This window comes from Rhinolophus sinicus, chromosome 3 (assembly GCF_057876585.1).
Source record: "Rhinolophus sinicus isolate RSI-liver-muscle chromosome 3, RSI-T2T, whole genome shotgun sequence".
NCBI lineage: Eukaryota > Metazoa > Chordata > Mammalia > Chiroptera > Rhinolophidae > Rhinolophus > Rhinolophus sinicus.
In genome coordinates, this window is record NC_142503.1 from 34509647 (window position 1) to 34525580 (window position 15934).

At 32.2% G+C, this 15934-nt stretch overlaps 1 protein-coding gene across 1 annotated transcript in view; it reads left to right on the forward strand.

The window, feature by feature from the left end:
* MTREX (Mtr4 exosome RNA helicase) overlaps positions 1-15934 on the forward strand; it is a 77197-nt gene that overhangs the window by 16332 nt on the left and 44931 nt on the right. The window contains exons 6-15 of the mRNA XM_019743136.3: positions 2078-2252; positions 3343-3433; positions 4662-4786; positions 5828-5926; positions 6412-6514; positions 7899-8030; positions 9496-9575; positions 10856-10966; positions 13093-13194; positions 15472-15597. Of these exons, the coding sequence (XP_019598695.1) occupies positions 2078-2252; positions 3343-3433; positions 4662-4786; positions 5828-5926; positions 6412-6514; positions 7899-8030; positions 9496-9575; positions 10856-10966; positions 13093-13194; positions 15472-15597 (1144 nt within the window). The remainder of the gene's footprint in view (positions 1-2077; positions 2253-3342; positions 3434-4661; positions 4787-5827; positions 5927-6411; positions 6515-7898; positions 8031-9495; positions 9576-10855; positions 10967-13092; positions 13195-15471; positions 15598-15934) is intronic.

The following is a 15934-nucleotide window of genomic DNA, read 5'->3' on the forward strand; positions in this document are numbered from 1 at the left end:
CAATATTTTTTAGTGTACCATTTTAATTCTTCTGTTGATTACTTTTGCTTTGAGTTATATTTTTAGTGGTTACTCCAGGGCTTATAGAATGCACTTTTAACTATATCACAGCTACAGTTTCTGTTAAATACTGACACCTTGGTCTAATATTTTTTTGGTGCTGTTTTTGTCATACATATTTCAACGATGCTATAAATCTAGTGTATTATATAGAGTTAAAATTTTTGTCTTATAAACAGTCTTATGGTTTTAAAAATATTGATTGAATGAAAGAAATAAAAACACACATATAGTCTTACATTTACCCACATTTTTATGATTTCTGAAACTCTATTTTGTCCTCTGAATTTGAATTAAAGGATTTTAAAATATTTTTTGCAGGGTAGAGGTGTTAGCAATGAATTCCCTCTTTTTATTTACAAATTTCTTTATTTTGCTTTTTTTTATATAAGGATAGTGTCACTGAATATAAAATTCTTGGTTGACATTTTTGTTGTTTCAGCGTTGGATAGTCATGCTACTGATTGTTTCATTCTACTCCGTTGTTTCAATCAGAAGTCAGCCTTTATTACGTTATTCTCTTGTGTGTGTTTTTTTCTCTTGCTGCTTTGAAGACTTTGTCATTCAGCAGTTAGACTGTTTCTAGGTGATTCTTTTTCAGTTTTTCCTACTTGGGTTCATTGTATTGTTGGAGTTGTGCATTAATGTTCTTTTAAACAAATTTAGGAAGTTTTTCATTGTTATTTTTTCAAATATTTTTTCTGCCTCATTCTCATTTTGGACCTTCCATTGGGACACTGGAGGTTGTCCCATAGATCTCTGAGTGTCTTTATTTTTTTCTGTTTCTTTCTCTCTTGGGAGTTGATCATTTCTGTTGTTCTGTGTTCGTATTTACTGATACTTTCTTCTGCAATCTCCAATATGCTCTTGAGCCCATCTAGTGATTTTTCATTTCAATTATTGTACTTTCATCTGTAGCGTTTTCATTTGGTTATGTTGTTACAGCTTCATTTTCTCTGACAGGATTTCTCTATTTGTTGAATCATTGTCATATTTCCTTTAATTCTTAGACTATGGTTTCATTACATTTTTGGGGCACGTTTTAGTTACTTTGAGATGTTTGCTAAGTCCAACATCTGGGCCCACTCAGAATCAGTTTCTCATGACTGCTTTTTTGCCTAAGTATGGATCACACTTTCCTGTTTCTTTTTGTATCTTTTTTGCTGAACAGTGGACATTTTAGATAGTATATTGTAGCATCTCTGTTTTCTTTTTTTTTTACAAATCATATTTGATTGGACAATTTTTTAATATTTTAATTGTTTATTTCACTATTGTGGGGGATAGTTAAGATTAAATGAATATTATTTTTATTTCTCCAAATAGGTCATAAGTCTGTTATGAGCAGGAACTTTAACAAGGAGGATCTAGCACAGTGCTAAGCTTAGTTCTGATTTCATGGTCTATATTTAAATACTTAAATTCAATTGAATTTTCCTTAAAACAAAACAAAACTATGTTGCATTCTATAAATAGCTATGGGAATAGCTTTTCCATAATTAGAATCCACCATAATCTCCAATCAAGGGTTGATATGGTAACTGTTACATGTGAGGAAAAAAATACATATGGATTAATTTATTTGTGAACCTCAAAAGAGAAAACTTAATTTTCCAGTGTTATCTTAATTTTTTATACTCTGTATATGTATAAACTGACAGGCAGTGGCTCTGAAGTTTTGGAGGCTCCTTTATAGGAGTGAAGGTATTTTGCTTACAAGAAATAGGGTAGCCATTAGTAATCCATTGGTATTAGTAATTAGTTACATTAACTCCAAGACACCAGAGTTAAAATTAAAGTTTTCTCGTTCATTTAGACCACTGTACTTCAGATTTATCATAATTATTACCATAATGATTTACTGATAGTAAATAGAATAAGACATTAAAGTTCTGCAGGGTCCATTTTACATAAGTAATTAGGGAAAATTCAGACATAATTCATATATTAATAGAATTTTTTGAGTCATATACTTAAAAGGTTTTGTAAATATTTTTGTTTGTTTTCACATTTTTAGGTATGCCATTGCATTGGCCTTAAGGGAAAAACAACGTGTAATATTTACCAGCCCAATTAAGGCTCTGAGTAACCAGAAATACCGTGAAATGTATGAAGAATTTCAAGATGTTGGTCTGATGACGGGAGATGTTACTATTAATCCTACAGCATCTTGTCTTGTTATGACCACAGAGGTAATTTATATGGTGCCATCCAATTTTCCCTTTTTAATTTAATTGAAGTATCCAATTAGAACATCTGTTGTTTTATCACTTGCTCTATATAGATAAAATATGTACTTTCTGAGTAGATTTACATGAAAAGGACAAAGTTCATCTCAAAAGGTTCTAATAATTACATAAATTTAGTTGTAAATTACCAATATTTCTGTTATTTGTCACATAACATAGATACAATTTTTTTCTTGACCAAGTAGTATTTTTAAAGGCTTCTTGTCAGTGACAGGAAAGACTTTGATGGTTTTGTATACATAGTTTCAAGGACTTGGATACATAGTTTCATACAAATAGTGCCTCTTGCTTCCTTGTGATTTTGTTTCTTCCGAGTCTGAGTGTTGATACAAATAGAAAAATAATTGACTTTTAAAAAGATGCCCAATTATGTTTAGCTTCTCCCATAATCGCAGTTAAGCTTTGCATATACTTGTTAACATCTTACAATACTTTATACATAAATTATATCCTTGCATTTTGTAAGGACACAGTGCAATAGAAAGCATAAATTAGCTTCTGGTATGCAGAGTCAGCCAGAAGCATTGCTCACTTTTCATTTTGGTGCCCAAAGTAAATATTTTCTATTCTCAAAACTTTCTGCCATCTATAGAAGTTTTTTTTTTTTTTTAACTCAAAAAACAGGATAATAGTTGCCAAAAAGTACCCATATTGTGATAGGAGGCAGAAAAAAAGTGGGTAAACAGTATGAGAGCTAGCATGTTGGGTAGAAGATAAATTTAAGTTGCTCTTACATCTTAGGAAGTGTAGAACTTGGGATAAATGCTGTACATATAAGAAAGTGGCTTCCTATTTGAGACATATGGAAATAGAAATGATAATTCTCCATGGATTGTATCTGATTACTAACTGTTGAGAAGTCATTTTGGTTTTAAGAGAAAAGGAATATTACACAATTTGTGAAATTTAGTTAAAATATGTGTAACCCCCATAAATTATTTTTCCATTAAAAAATAATTTCCAGAATTTCTTGTTAGAAAGAACAGCTTTTGTTATGTCAAAATTGTGCTTAATCTTCTATTTTTTTCTTTAGATTTTGAGAAGTATGCTGTACAGAGGTTCTGAAGTTATGCGAGAAGTTGCTTGGGTTGTATTTGATGAAATTCATTACATGAGAGATTCAGGTATATTCTGCTGTGTTGAGATGTGTGTGCCATGTAGTTTCCTTAAGGATGGCATTGGGAATTTTGAACAACATTTGTTAAAATTTGCTTTGATATTTAATGTGGCTAGAGTTCTAGTAAGCTAAATTGTGGACAACATAATGTAATATTTCCAGTAGGATCTCATTCAAGTACAGCTTCTTAAATACTATTTCTAGGTGAGAAGACGCAAATTCAGATAAAACAAATGGAATTAAAACTAGTTTGCTTTCAATAGAGAGCTCTGTAATATACCATGTTAAAGAATTTCCAAAACTTCTGGCCTACAAAATTAACTTCCTTGATTTTTATTATCTTAATCTTTAAGAAACCTAAGAAATGCATGTTTATGGTAAGAAAAATGAGGATTATGAAATAAAAATGATCAAAAAGAAAAATTATAAATATCCCTTTACTTGAACTGTTACACTACTATAATGGAAAAGTAAATATACTTGGAATTTTGGGTGAAAGTGGGAGGGTTGATTTTAACAAACATACTTAAATGTTTAATATGTACACACCTAAAATAAAACTTAGTTGTTATGTAAACTAAAGCACTGAGTTAACTTATATTTATAGTGAAAGTAATATAATTTAAGAAATCATGTACGCTTTAAACATTTCACCCTTTGCAAATTCATAAAATTAAGTTCTGATGAATTCTGTGTTGATTGATTTATTTTAGGGGGAAATTCTCAAACTGATTTTTTTGTGTTTTTTTCTGTTTATATAAAAACTGACTTAGGATTTTGTTGTTCATCACATCTTTCTTTCATCTCTAGAGTTTATGAGGGTAATTTGGGTGAAAGATGCCATATAGTATTGTAATGGTGTTTCTTTGAAATTTGTTGCTGTAATTTTCTACAAGCCCGTTAACTTATGTTTTTTAAAGATGGAGATACTATTTCCATTGCCATGGGACTCTTGTTCGGCTGTTTGAAAAGGATTCAGTCTGAAGCTGCTCTTTGCAGCTCATTATTGAGGCTATTATTTCAGAATACATTGTGTTTATAGTGGTTTAGTCTACTGACTTTCTACTGCATAAATTCATGCTACAAACTACAGTAGTTTTCAGTAAGGGTCTGTGGCTAAAATATCCTTATGTTAAGTGGTCTGCTTTTCTCATTAGTGAGCTTGAGAAAGGGTAATTTTAGACTACTTGTCAATAAAGTAACACTGAATTCCATGGTATATTTGTGTTTTTCAGAGCGTGGTGTGGTATGGGAAGAAACTATTATTTTGCTTCCTGATAATGTTCATTATGTCTTTCTTTCGGCTACTATTCCAAATGCCCGACAGTTTGCTGAATGGATTTGCCATTTACATAAACAGGTATTTTGTTTCTCTTTTTTGATATTTGAAATGTTATACGCTGGCTTTAGTACGTCCAATGCTTTATTCGTAATGCTGCCTAGAATGAAGAAGACATTTTTATGTGAAACTACTCAAATTAAGTAAGCTTATCAAAATGAACTGACTTAGCTTTTTACAAAGTGTGAATTTCTGAGTCCCATCTTAAATCCAGTATATCAAAATCTCTGGGAGTAAGGTCTTGGAAGCCCCAACTTTTAAAAGCTCACAAGTTGACCCTGATGATCTGCCAGGTTTGGGAATTACTGCATTTAGTCATATGAACATGAATACAGAGAATTGCCTCTAAGACCTCAGTACCACGATAAAGCTGGGTGTCTCCTGAGCATGTGATGGATTTTTCTCGTGTGAACACCAATGTTTTAGTATTCCCCTTTTGCTTTTATAGTCCAACTTTAACTGCAGTATAGGACGTTATAATAAGCATTCATTCATGTGTATTCAGTTTATTCTTGGTTTTTCCTGCCCTTAGTTTTCTTCTGTAGCCGTATCCTCACAAACTTATTTTCATAAGCTCACTAATGGTGTTTTTGTGACACCCATGTTATTTCTGTAGAATAGAAACAGTGGATCTTCTGGAGGAGCTAGATCAGGCTGCTGCTTTATTAAGGTTTTGAAACGCCTCTGTGTGGCAGAAAAGTCCCATTTTACTTCAGGGAGCATTGTGTGTCACCATACTACTGCTCTGTATAAACAAGCATCTTCTTTAATTATGGCATCACAGGTCTAGGATATGGATCTAAGATCATTATTGAAGCTTAAACCATGTATTTGGCCCTGATTAGGAAATTGGTAAAACTGAACAGATAGTATAATTTGATAGACCTAGTATTTCAGCATTTTTCTCTTGCCTGGTTTTAAAGTGGTTTTTGTGAAAAAATTTTTTTTTGAAATGCCAAATTCAAAAGTTTATTTCCCCAAGGTCTTTAGGTAGGTTAAATGCACAGTATTATTGAAGAAATAAAATATTACATGTTTAATTATATTTCTTTCTTTTTACAGCCTTGTCATGTAATTTACACAGATTATCGGCCTACTCCATTGCAACACTACATTTTTCCAGCTGGGGGAGATGGTCTGCACCTTGTAGTTGATGAAAATGTAAGGGAGTAAATGTCATTTTTATATCTATAATGCCATACTTTTTTTGTTTATACCAGTTGTTTCTTAAACTAGAAAAGAATAGTACAGATCCACTTTTTTTCTTACATAGTTTATGGTCCAAAGTTGTTGATTTTGTGTGTTGTGTGTGTGTGTACGTTTTTATTTCAAAATTTTTTTTTAAGGCTTGCGTGTCTCTTGTGCCTGAATTAGATTTCTCTCCTTTCCTAATATTTTTAAATGCTTGGAGAATAGGGACTCTGGACATGTTTCAGATATCTTATGTTTTGCTTTTCCCAGTTTTAATACCTCTTTATCACCTTTTATTACCTGCTACCACACATCATTTTTGAACTACTTTAGTGACTTTTGTTATAATTATTAAATTACTTTTATTTGAGGAAGTTATGTTTTGAGGTATGAAACAATTTTGGATTATGATTAAATATTAGTGAAGTTACATAGCAAAATACCTGTGATTCCAGGGTGACTTCAGAGAAGATAATTTTAATACAGCAATGCAAGTTCTTCGAGATGCTGGTGATTTGGCAAAAGGAGATCAGAAAGGGCGGAAAGGAGGAACAAAAGGTAATTTGGAATTTCTTTTGAGAGAATTTCACATGTAAATTGTATTTTCAAATTATATTTTTTGTTTCTTTTTGTTTAACTTTTTCCCTCAGGAAGCCATATAAAGATCTAGATAATAATATGATAAAATTTAATGAATAAAGGCCGATTTTTTTTCCTATATGACATTTATTGAGATATAATTCACATACTATGCAATTCACCCATTAAAGTGTACAACTCAGTGGTTATTAGTATATTCACATAATTATGCAACCGTCATTCAGCCACAATCATTCACAATTCAGTGGGTTTCAATATATTCACAAAGTTATGCAACTACTGTCTAATTCTGGAACACTTTCATCAAATCAAAAAGAAACCCCGTACCCGTTAGCAGTCATTTGTCATTTTTCCCCAAATTCTTTTCCCTACCCCTCAGCTTTTTCTGGACATTCCATGTAAATGGAATCGTAATATGTGTGGTCTTTCGTAACTGGCTTCTTTCACATAGCATGTTTTCAAGGTTCATCCATGTTATAGCATGTGTCAATACTTCATTCCTTTTCATGTTCAAATAACATTTCATTGTATGCATATGCCATATTTTATTTATCCATTCATCAGTTGACAGGTATTTTAATTGTTTCTACTTTTTGATTGTTGTGATTAATGCTGCTATAAACATTTGTGTTTGTCACGTTTTTGTGTTTTCTTTTCTCATGATTATATACTTAGGAGTGGAATTGCTGAGTCATGGTAATTTTATGTTTAACCTTTTGATTAACAGCCAGATCATTTTTCAAAATGGCTGCATCATTTACATTCCCATCAGAAGGGTATGAGGTTTCTATTTTCTCTACGTCCTTGCCAATACTCTAGTCTATTTGATTATAGTCATCTTAGTGGTATGAAGTGATATCTCAACGTGTTTTTGATTCATATTTCTAATGTAGTTAATAATGTCGAGTATGTTTTCATGTGCTTATTGGCCATTTGTGTATCTTCTCTGGAGAAATATCTATTCAAATTCTTTACCCATTTAAAAATTACATTGTCTTTTTGTCGTTGAGTTGTAAGAATTCTTTATATATTTTGGATACTAGACCCTTACCAGATATGTGATTTGCAAATATTTTCTCCCATCCTGTGGATAAGGATTGTCTTTTCACGTTATTGTTGGTGTCTATTGAAGTACAAAAGTTTTTAATTTTGGTGAAATCTCATCTGTTGGTTTGTTGCTTGTGCTTTTGGTATTATATCCATGAATGATTTGCATAACCCAAAATCATGAAGATTTACTCCTATATGTTTTTAAATATTTTATAGTTTTAGAGTTTATGTTTATATCTGTGGTCCATCTTGAGTTAATTTTGGGATATGGTTTTATATACTCTTTTTGCAGGACCATCAAATGTGTTCAAAATTGTGAAGATGATTATGGAAAGAAATTTTCAACCTGTAATTATTTTCAGTTTTAGTAAAAAAGACTGTGAAGCCTATGCACTTCAAATGACCAAATTGGATTTCAACACAGGTACTATAAAATTTTGTATAGTTTTAATGTTATGGGAAAATGAATGTAAATGTATATCTGGTATGACATTATGTGTTATATATTGCTAGGATATGCAGTTCACCTTACAGTTGCAGTAGTAGGTACTCATTACATTTGTAAAAGCTTTAAGAGATCCTTGATTTATATTTCCTTTCTTCTGTCTTCTTTTACTGGAACGTATAAGTACATTGCTCTGTGTAAAATCCAAAGAACCCTACTGAGAAACATTAAGTCATACCTTTTTATACTTCATTGCCATAAGCTCCTTAGTTATTGGGGTTCTCTATCAGACTGCTTAAGGGTAGTTCTCTTTGTTAGACTTCCTCCTGTATAGAAAGTACTGTGCTTCATTCTTCTAGAAATCCAAACCAAGAAGATCTGCCCTTTACCTAACCTAAATTTTAAATAAAGTAAAAACTTTTAGCAAATTAATAAATTACTCTCATATATTAACTATAAATGGAAGTCACACAGCTAAATAGTAGCACAGTCTAGACAAGAATTGTGGCATGCTGAATACCAACGCAACTGTTATTTAGTTTAGCCTTTTATATATATATAATCCTGTACAGTGAGAAGTAAATATCTTCAGCTATCCAAAATCAAATTTCAGTGGCATTGTTTTCTTTATCAAGATACAGAACTAAACCCATCTATTTTAAAGCTAATTTTTACTAATCCATGAGTAGAAGTAACCAATGACAGATAACCTTTTAAAGCCAATAATGAAGCAGATCCTCAAATAACATTTTGTTCAACTTCATTTTGTTATAACATGGATAAAATGCCATAGGGACTTAACTCTTGTTTGCATCATAGCCTGTGGTAATATTGGTTTCATTATATATTGTTTCAGTTAAAGTTGCAGAACCTATCGACTGTCTTAAGTGAGAACTTACTGTATTTTGTGTTTTGATTGAGTGACTTGCTCTGCTTAGACTTGTTTTCTTATAGCTACCAGAGTTGTATCTTAATGTTGCAGGGTTATGTATTGATTACTTCAACAAATATTTATTGACTACCTATTATTTAATAGACACTGTACAAGAAGGCAGTGTAATGGGTAAAGCATAGGCTTTGGAATTGGTTGCTCTGACAGTAGCAGTGCCCATTATTTGCTCTAAGCCTTACTTTCCTTAATAGTAGATAGTAATAATCTCTCTGGCCTGTAATTGTTGGACTTAAATATTGCGTATAGAGCCCTTAGTGTATTGTCAATATTTTTATAAGATAGTACTTTTCATGGAATAAGTCTACTAGGTAAATTTTGAGAGGTAATGAGTTTTATTAAATAATTACAGTCATTTTAATCTACTTTCCCTTCTGACTATTGTAAATACTCTTTTACTCTTTATATTATAGGCTCTTATTTTTTGCAGTGTTTGTAGTTTGGTATCATTGACTCATTTAGGTATTTATGTACCTTTTGGATTTTCTCTTTTAGATGAAGAAAAGAAGATGGTTGAAGAAGTATTCAGTAATGCAATCGACTGCTTGTCGGATGAAGATAAAAAGCTCCCTCAGGTTTGTGTTTATTGTCACTGAGTAAGGTATTGATATTAATAGATAGCATTTATTCACTTTATATTTCTTGGTTTTGTTACTATATTGCATTGTTTGCACACTGCTATAAATATATTGCTTTGGGCACTGAAATGATATCTTGATTTATATTTTAAACTTCTGAAAAGGTCACAAGAGGAAAGATTTGCTACCTGAGGGAACTCTTCTCTGAAAGTTATCATGGTCTGGAAATTACTGCTTCTGTTCCTAATATTATAAATCATTAATGCTAGTTATAAGTCATTAAATCCTTAAGGTTTCCAAACAAAACAGTAGCACACACCTAATAAAAGTCATGTGTTTAGTGAGGAATTTAATGTCAACTTTGCTTTAAGCTAGTGGTCTTTTCCTTTGTGTATTAGATTGCCTGTGGAGTTCTGAGGTATGTTGATGCCTGGGTCACTCCCAGAGATTTCTGACTTATTTGGTCTGGTGTTGTGTCCTGGTGGTTAGAGTCCTTCAGAAGCTCCACAGGGAATTCTAATGTGCGTCCAAATCTGAGAACTGTTGCTTTAGTCTAACCTAATATATGAAAGTTTTGTTTTGTGAAAAGTTCGGAGGTCATAGTCTGCTTACAGATGATTGATTTATAAGGAGTTTGTGCTAAGACTGCAATAATATGTTTCTTGGTATTTAAAATAGTATTTAATTCACAAAATTTTTTTGTGATTTTTCTTCCCAGCTGAATTGTTAGTATCTAAGGGGTGAGCCATGTCTTTATATGTCTTTGTTATCCTGGCACACTCCTAATAGTAGATATTTAATGGCATTTGTTATAGTGTTAATGAGAATGAACTCTTCAGCAATTCATTGTTTTTTAGATGAAGTACATATTTATGTTAAATATGCTTTATAGTTATTTCTTTCTTTTTGGTTTGAGTTGGCCAATGTAAGTTTATTTTCTGCAGATACAAACTTTGCCCTCATAACTTGTCATTTTTTGGAGGAGATGAAATGATACTGGAAAATTTGAATGAGGCAGTAAAACATTTATAAAGCTTATTTAAAACAAACCTTTCGTACTTTTTCATAAAAGAAGCTAGGACAGAAATACATTGTGTTTTGAGTTTAATCTGTGGGAACATGGGTTTGGTTTTTGCTTTTATGCTGAAAAGATTATATAACATTTCTTTAAACAGCTTTCTTTCTTGATTACCCATTTTTCTTAATTTGGTTAGTTTAACATTTTTCATTTCCCTTTTCCACACATCATTGTAAAATAAACGGTATTCCAATGGCAGGTTGAACATGTACTTCCTCTTTTGAAGCGGGGGATTGGTATTCACCATGGTGGTTTACTTCCTATTTTGAAAGAAACTATAGAAATTCTCTTTTCTGAAGGATTGATAAAGGTATGATTTTCTTTTATTTATTATGCCCTAGCATTGCGTTGTGTGAGCAGTTTGAAAATTATTGATAAAACTATTTATTATCAGCTTTATATTGTTTTTGTTTTATTTTTTTAAAACTAGGTAGTATGGAATAGCTGAGGTAATGAACTTGATTTTTATATGTAGTGTTACACAGGTTTCCCCCATCATCCGAAAGTAGAGGGTTCCTATGAAGCCACTCGTAAGTGAAATGGCATAAATCAAAGAAACAATTACCATTAATCTGTATGGAAAAAATTTTGAGTGTTCCCAAGCCCAATATTCAACACACGCACAATGTCTTCATTTTGTTCACTGCCATCAAAACACTTAACTACATCTAATTTTATGCTAAGCATGACACCCTTAATGACTCTCAGGCTTTTCTGATTCATTAGGATATATCTTGCTAACGGATGCATGAAATGCACCAAGATAAAACACAGGTGCTCACAGACATAGTTCAAAGCTCTGGTGCTTGATGCTGAGTATAGTTCCTAAGGATGGAGCTTGGCTGCCACAATATCTGCACAGGGTGCATGCAGCCTTGAAAATGGCTTGCTGCAAAACAAACGCTGAGTGCTCTATTTGCTTTCGCTTTTTTTCATGAAAGCCCAAATCCTCTTTGGATTTCTTTCATTTAGCGAAAACAGGTGCTAGTGTGGGTCTTTTGTAAAAGCAAGTGGTGTAATACAAACTTTTGAAAACTGGGGTGGGAGGGTAGTAGAAGTGGGGGGGTGATGGGAGGAGGAACGTGTACTTCTTAAATTTTGGGCTACAGGTAAAAAAAATTGTTTCCTTTATTATCCTTAAAGTAAAGAATGGTAACAATGTTGGATATAGTGTGGAATTTTGTAAAAGGTGCTATTTTTTAATGAGACCTGGAGTTGATTCTGTAAGTGGACTCATTTCTATGTACAAATTAAAGGGATTAGTTTAGTGAGCCAAGGAGAATTGCTGGTAGACTTACAAGAGAGCTTCTGAGGATGTTCTAATTTAAAGCAGAGACAGTCTAATTTGAAAAATTATGTTGATGTCTGTACCCAGAAATGGGATATTGAAAATGGGTTTTAGTTTTAAAACGTCATAAGCCTATATATGACTCATAAGTTGTTTTATGCTTAAAAATTAGTTTAGCGTGTTAAAAAACAGATTAGAGATTTTTCATGAGAAGCTCAGTACTAAGTAGAATATTTAAAATAAATTCATTCGCTCTAAAGCATATAAGTAACGTATTTTAGATAAAGAATTGGTCACTATTTATACTTGGGTCCTGGTAAGGCCCTGTTGATGTTCTCTTCTGGATTGTGTATTTTCTTAAAGCCCATTTCAAAGAATCTTTTCTTAAAAATATAAGTGATACTCGTTGGTTGTAAAATCAAATAGACCAATTCTACATAAAGTAAAAAAAAGAAAGGCCATCATTCCCCTCATGTCCCAGAAATTTCCATTAGCATACATACAAATAATACATGCTTTATTTTTTTTAAATGTGATTATACTACCTATTACCCATTTTTATCACATGCATAGCTCTTCATTCTTTCTAGCAGATGAATAGCATTCTGTTGAGTTGACGATATATTTTTACCTTTCCTCCTGATGAAAATTTAGATTATTTAATAGAACGTCAGTGACTTTGCTTGTACAAGAGCTTTGTGTGCTTAAACCACACATAGTTTTTGGGGGATGGTGAAGTTTTTGTTGGTGAAGTCTTAGAAGTGAATTTAAAGAGCCCCTCAGAGATCTTAAAGGTGTTTCCAGTGCTGCGTCATAAGTGAAGAAGCCAGGAAATGTGACTGTTTAGAAAAATATCCTAGAGCCTAATGATTTATCCATTAGACAGTAGTATTCTCTCCAAATTACCACCACTGGAATTTAAGAAAGACTATTTTACCTGAACTAAAGTTTTCCGGCATGCAAGGGACATTAAGTATTATTTAATAACTTTATATATAAAATACTGAAACATATTGGGGAATAGCATATTGTCTTATTTTTGTACAGTCTTGTTAACTAATTTTGCAAATTAATGATTTGTTTGTTTATACAAAACTAGTTTTTAGCTTAGAATACATGTTTAATTGTATAATTATTTATTTATTTAGGCCTTATTTGCCACAGAGACTTTTGCTATGGGAATTAACATGCCAGCTAGAACAGTGTTATTTACAAATGCCCGAAAATTTGATGGGAAAGATTTCCGATGGGTAAGTAAAATAATTCAGATATTGAAATAACTTTTATCTTTAATTGTTTTTCCTAAGGTGATTTTCGCTCATGTAATTGAGATTTTCAATTCTAAATACTCAAGAACTTGTGCCTGACCTAATAATACAAGTTCATCAAGGTTAAAATTTCAGATCCTTTAAAAAACAAAACAAAAAAGAAACTTCCTTTAGGTGAAGAGTTTGGTGATAAGGGAAGGATAAGTGTGCAAATGATTCATGAATGCTTTAAAGCATTTTAAATATCTATAGAAGTTTCATTTCTTAAAGTTGACGGCATTTAAAGCATCTCTACAAGTATACTGGCTACAGTTGCAGCTCACTGTTTTACCCTTCAGGTTTAAAATAGAGGTTTTAACGGGTTTGCACATACGTCTTTTGTAAGGCAGAAGGAAAGAGAGAAAGTTGGGATTATGGGTGAAACAGTGAATTGAGGTAAAAAGTAAATTCTTAATTCAGAGGCAAGTAGCCCATTACCAAATTTAAACTATGGACATAGAACTACTGTAGGTACTGATAATGCTAAAGTTAAAATAAAACCAATTCCCACTCTAAAGAAACTTAGCAGATGAAAGTTGATAGACATACAGTAAAAGGTTATATTACGGATTTTAAGAAGGATAAAGTACAGGAAGGTTAAGCATAAGAAGTTCCTTATATAGGCGTATAAAGGGCTAGGAAAGGCTTCTTAGAGAAGGCAATCCTTAAACTGAGCAATAGTAGCAGATTTACTAGGCAGGCATTGGAGCATCACAGGAGTGAAAAGCAGGTGGAGGAAAAGAGATTACTAGGTTGAGTATCCAGTGCAAGCCAAAGACACATCATCTGGCATTTGAAAAAAATTCTAAATAGCCAACTATTCTTCTACTTAACTTTTTATCCTTGAAAATGGTGATTCTTTTCTGCTTAAAGAAGTTTCTGGCAGTAGTTATCAATCATCAAAAGACTGAAAAGTGCTTGTGGTAGAATTGTAAAGGCAAAGGTTTTTTTTTTATTTTAAAATGTGTTGGATGTTACACAAAAGAGAAATGGAAGTATAGTGAGGTCATACCATTTCTCTAAAAATTTTTACATAGCCTTCAAAATTTTTCTATAACGTATAACTTTTAAATTGAACTTTTAAACATTTAATTCACGTAGAAAACGATTTTTAATTGTGAAGCAGATAAAAGTCTTTCATGTTTTTTAAATCAGTATAAATTTTTAAATTCTTCATTATCAGTTTAAAATTATTTAATTCTCTGAATAAAATTGATATCATAAGTAAATAAGTTTTTCATGATTTTACACACTCTTGGCATCCCATGGGCCCTAAGGTAAGGATAGAGTATAGTGGATAATTGAATTTAAGAAAGCAACCTGTTTCTTGATGATTTAAGATCATAATTATGAAATCTAAAAATTGTAATGTTTCATAATGACATTGAGCCCTGTTGAGAGTTTATCAGATTGCCTTTTTGAAGTTTTCTGATTTTTTTTTTAGGTTTTTCTCTGTGTGTGTGTGTGTGTGTGTGTGTGTGTGTGTGTGTGTGTGCGCGCGCGCGCATGCCTTCCATGCTCCCAGGATGTTGGATCTGTTTTTGGTACTATTAGTAATAATACCTTTTTGTAGCATACTGGTTCCTAATGCTTCTTGAGTCAAATATTTTTTGAGAATCTGGAAACAGAATCCTTTCCACAGGAGAACAATATACATGCACTTACAAATAAAACTTTGCCCAGTGTTCAGGTGGTTTATTTGTCACCTTGAAAACCTATATATGGGAGTCTTACCAACCTTTCTTCACTAGGTTGTTCTTAGTGATGAATGGAGTCTACCAAACTCCAAGGAAATAGGAGAGAATTGCACTTAAAAAGAAAAAAATGTTCATTTTATATAAATTTCATTTTGTAAAATAAGAAAATTTATTATGATCAGATCAGAATTAGGATATACTAGATTTCAGTCTTTGTTCTCTTAGACTTTGCCATTTTCCAGAATATCTAGCTTAAAGATATTTTGTATGCTAGCGAATTAGCTAATATTTCCCTGGAGCTATGATGCATTTGATTATTTTGGAGCTAAAATTTAAACATTACTCTTAAGTGTTTAGCATTTTTGTGTTTTTGCTTACACTCCCTAAAAGTATTTTTAATCATGTTTCCTTTTTTTGGAATATGTAACTGCTGCTTGTGTATTTTATGATAAGAAAATTTTTAAGAATATGTTTTTTACCAAGTTTTCTCCTAAATGCTGTATTTTTAATTATGTTCATTCAGATTTCTTCTGGTGAATATATTCAGATGTCTGGTCGTGCTGGAAGGAGGGGAATGGATGATAGAGGAATTGTAATTCTTATGGTAGATGAGAAAATGAGCCCAACAATTGGAAAACAACTACTTAAGGTAATCAAGTTAAGATTCTGTGCCTTCACCAGGAAGTATTTCAGGAGCCACTTTCAAATTACTTGTGTCAGTGCAGATGCCTTTCTTGGTAAATTAGTTAATTTACTAAACTATCTGGGCTTGTGAAGCAGTAGAAGAGGGTAACTGCTCAAAGTACAGATATTTTTGTACTTTACTTTCTATTCTGATAGGTGAAGAGCATCATGTAATGGAGGGGATGTGAAAATCCCCTGAGGGGGTGGAAATATTTACTTTGCCCTTCAAATTTTAGATAACCTTTGTATCTACTCCTTCCACTGCAGGAATTACTGTTCACCTATCGGAACAGCAAGTAAGG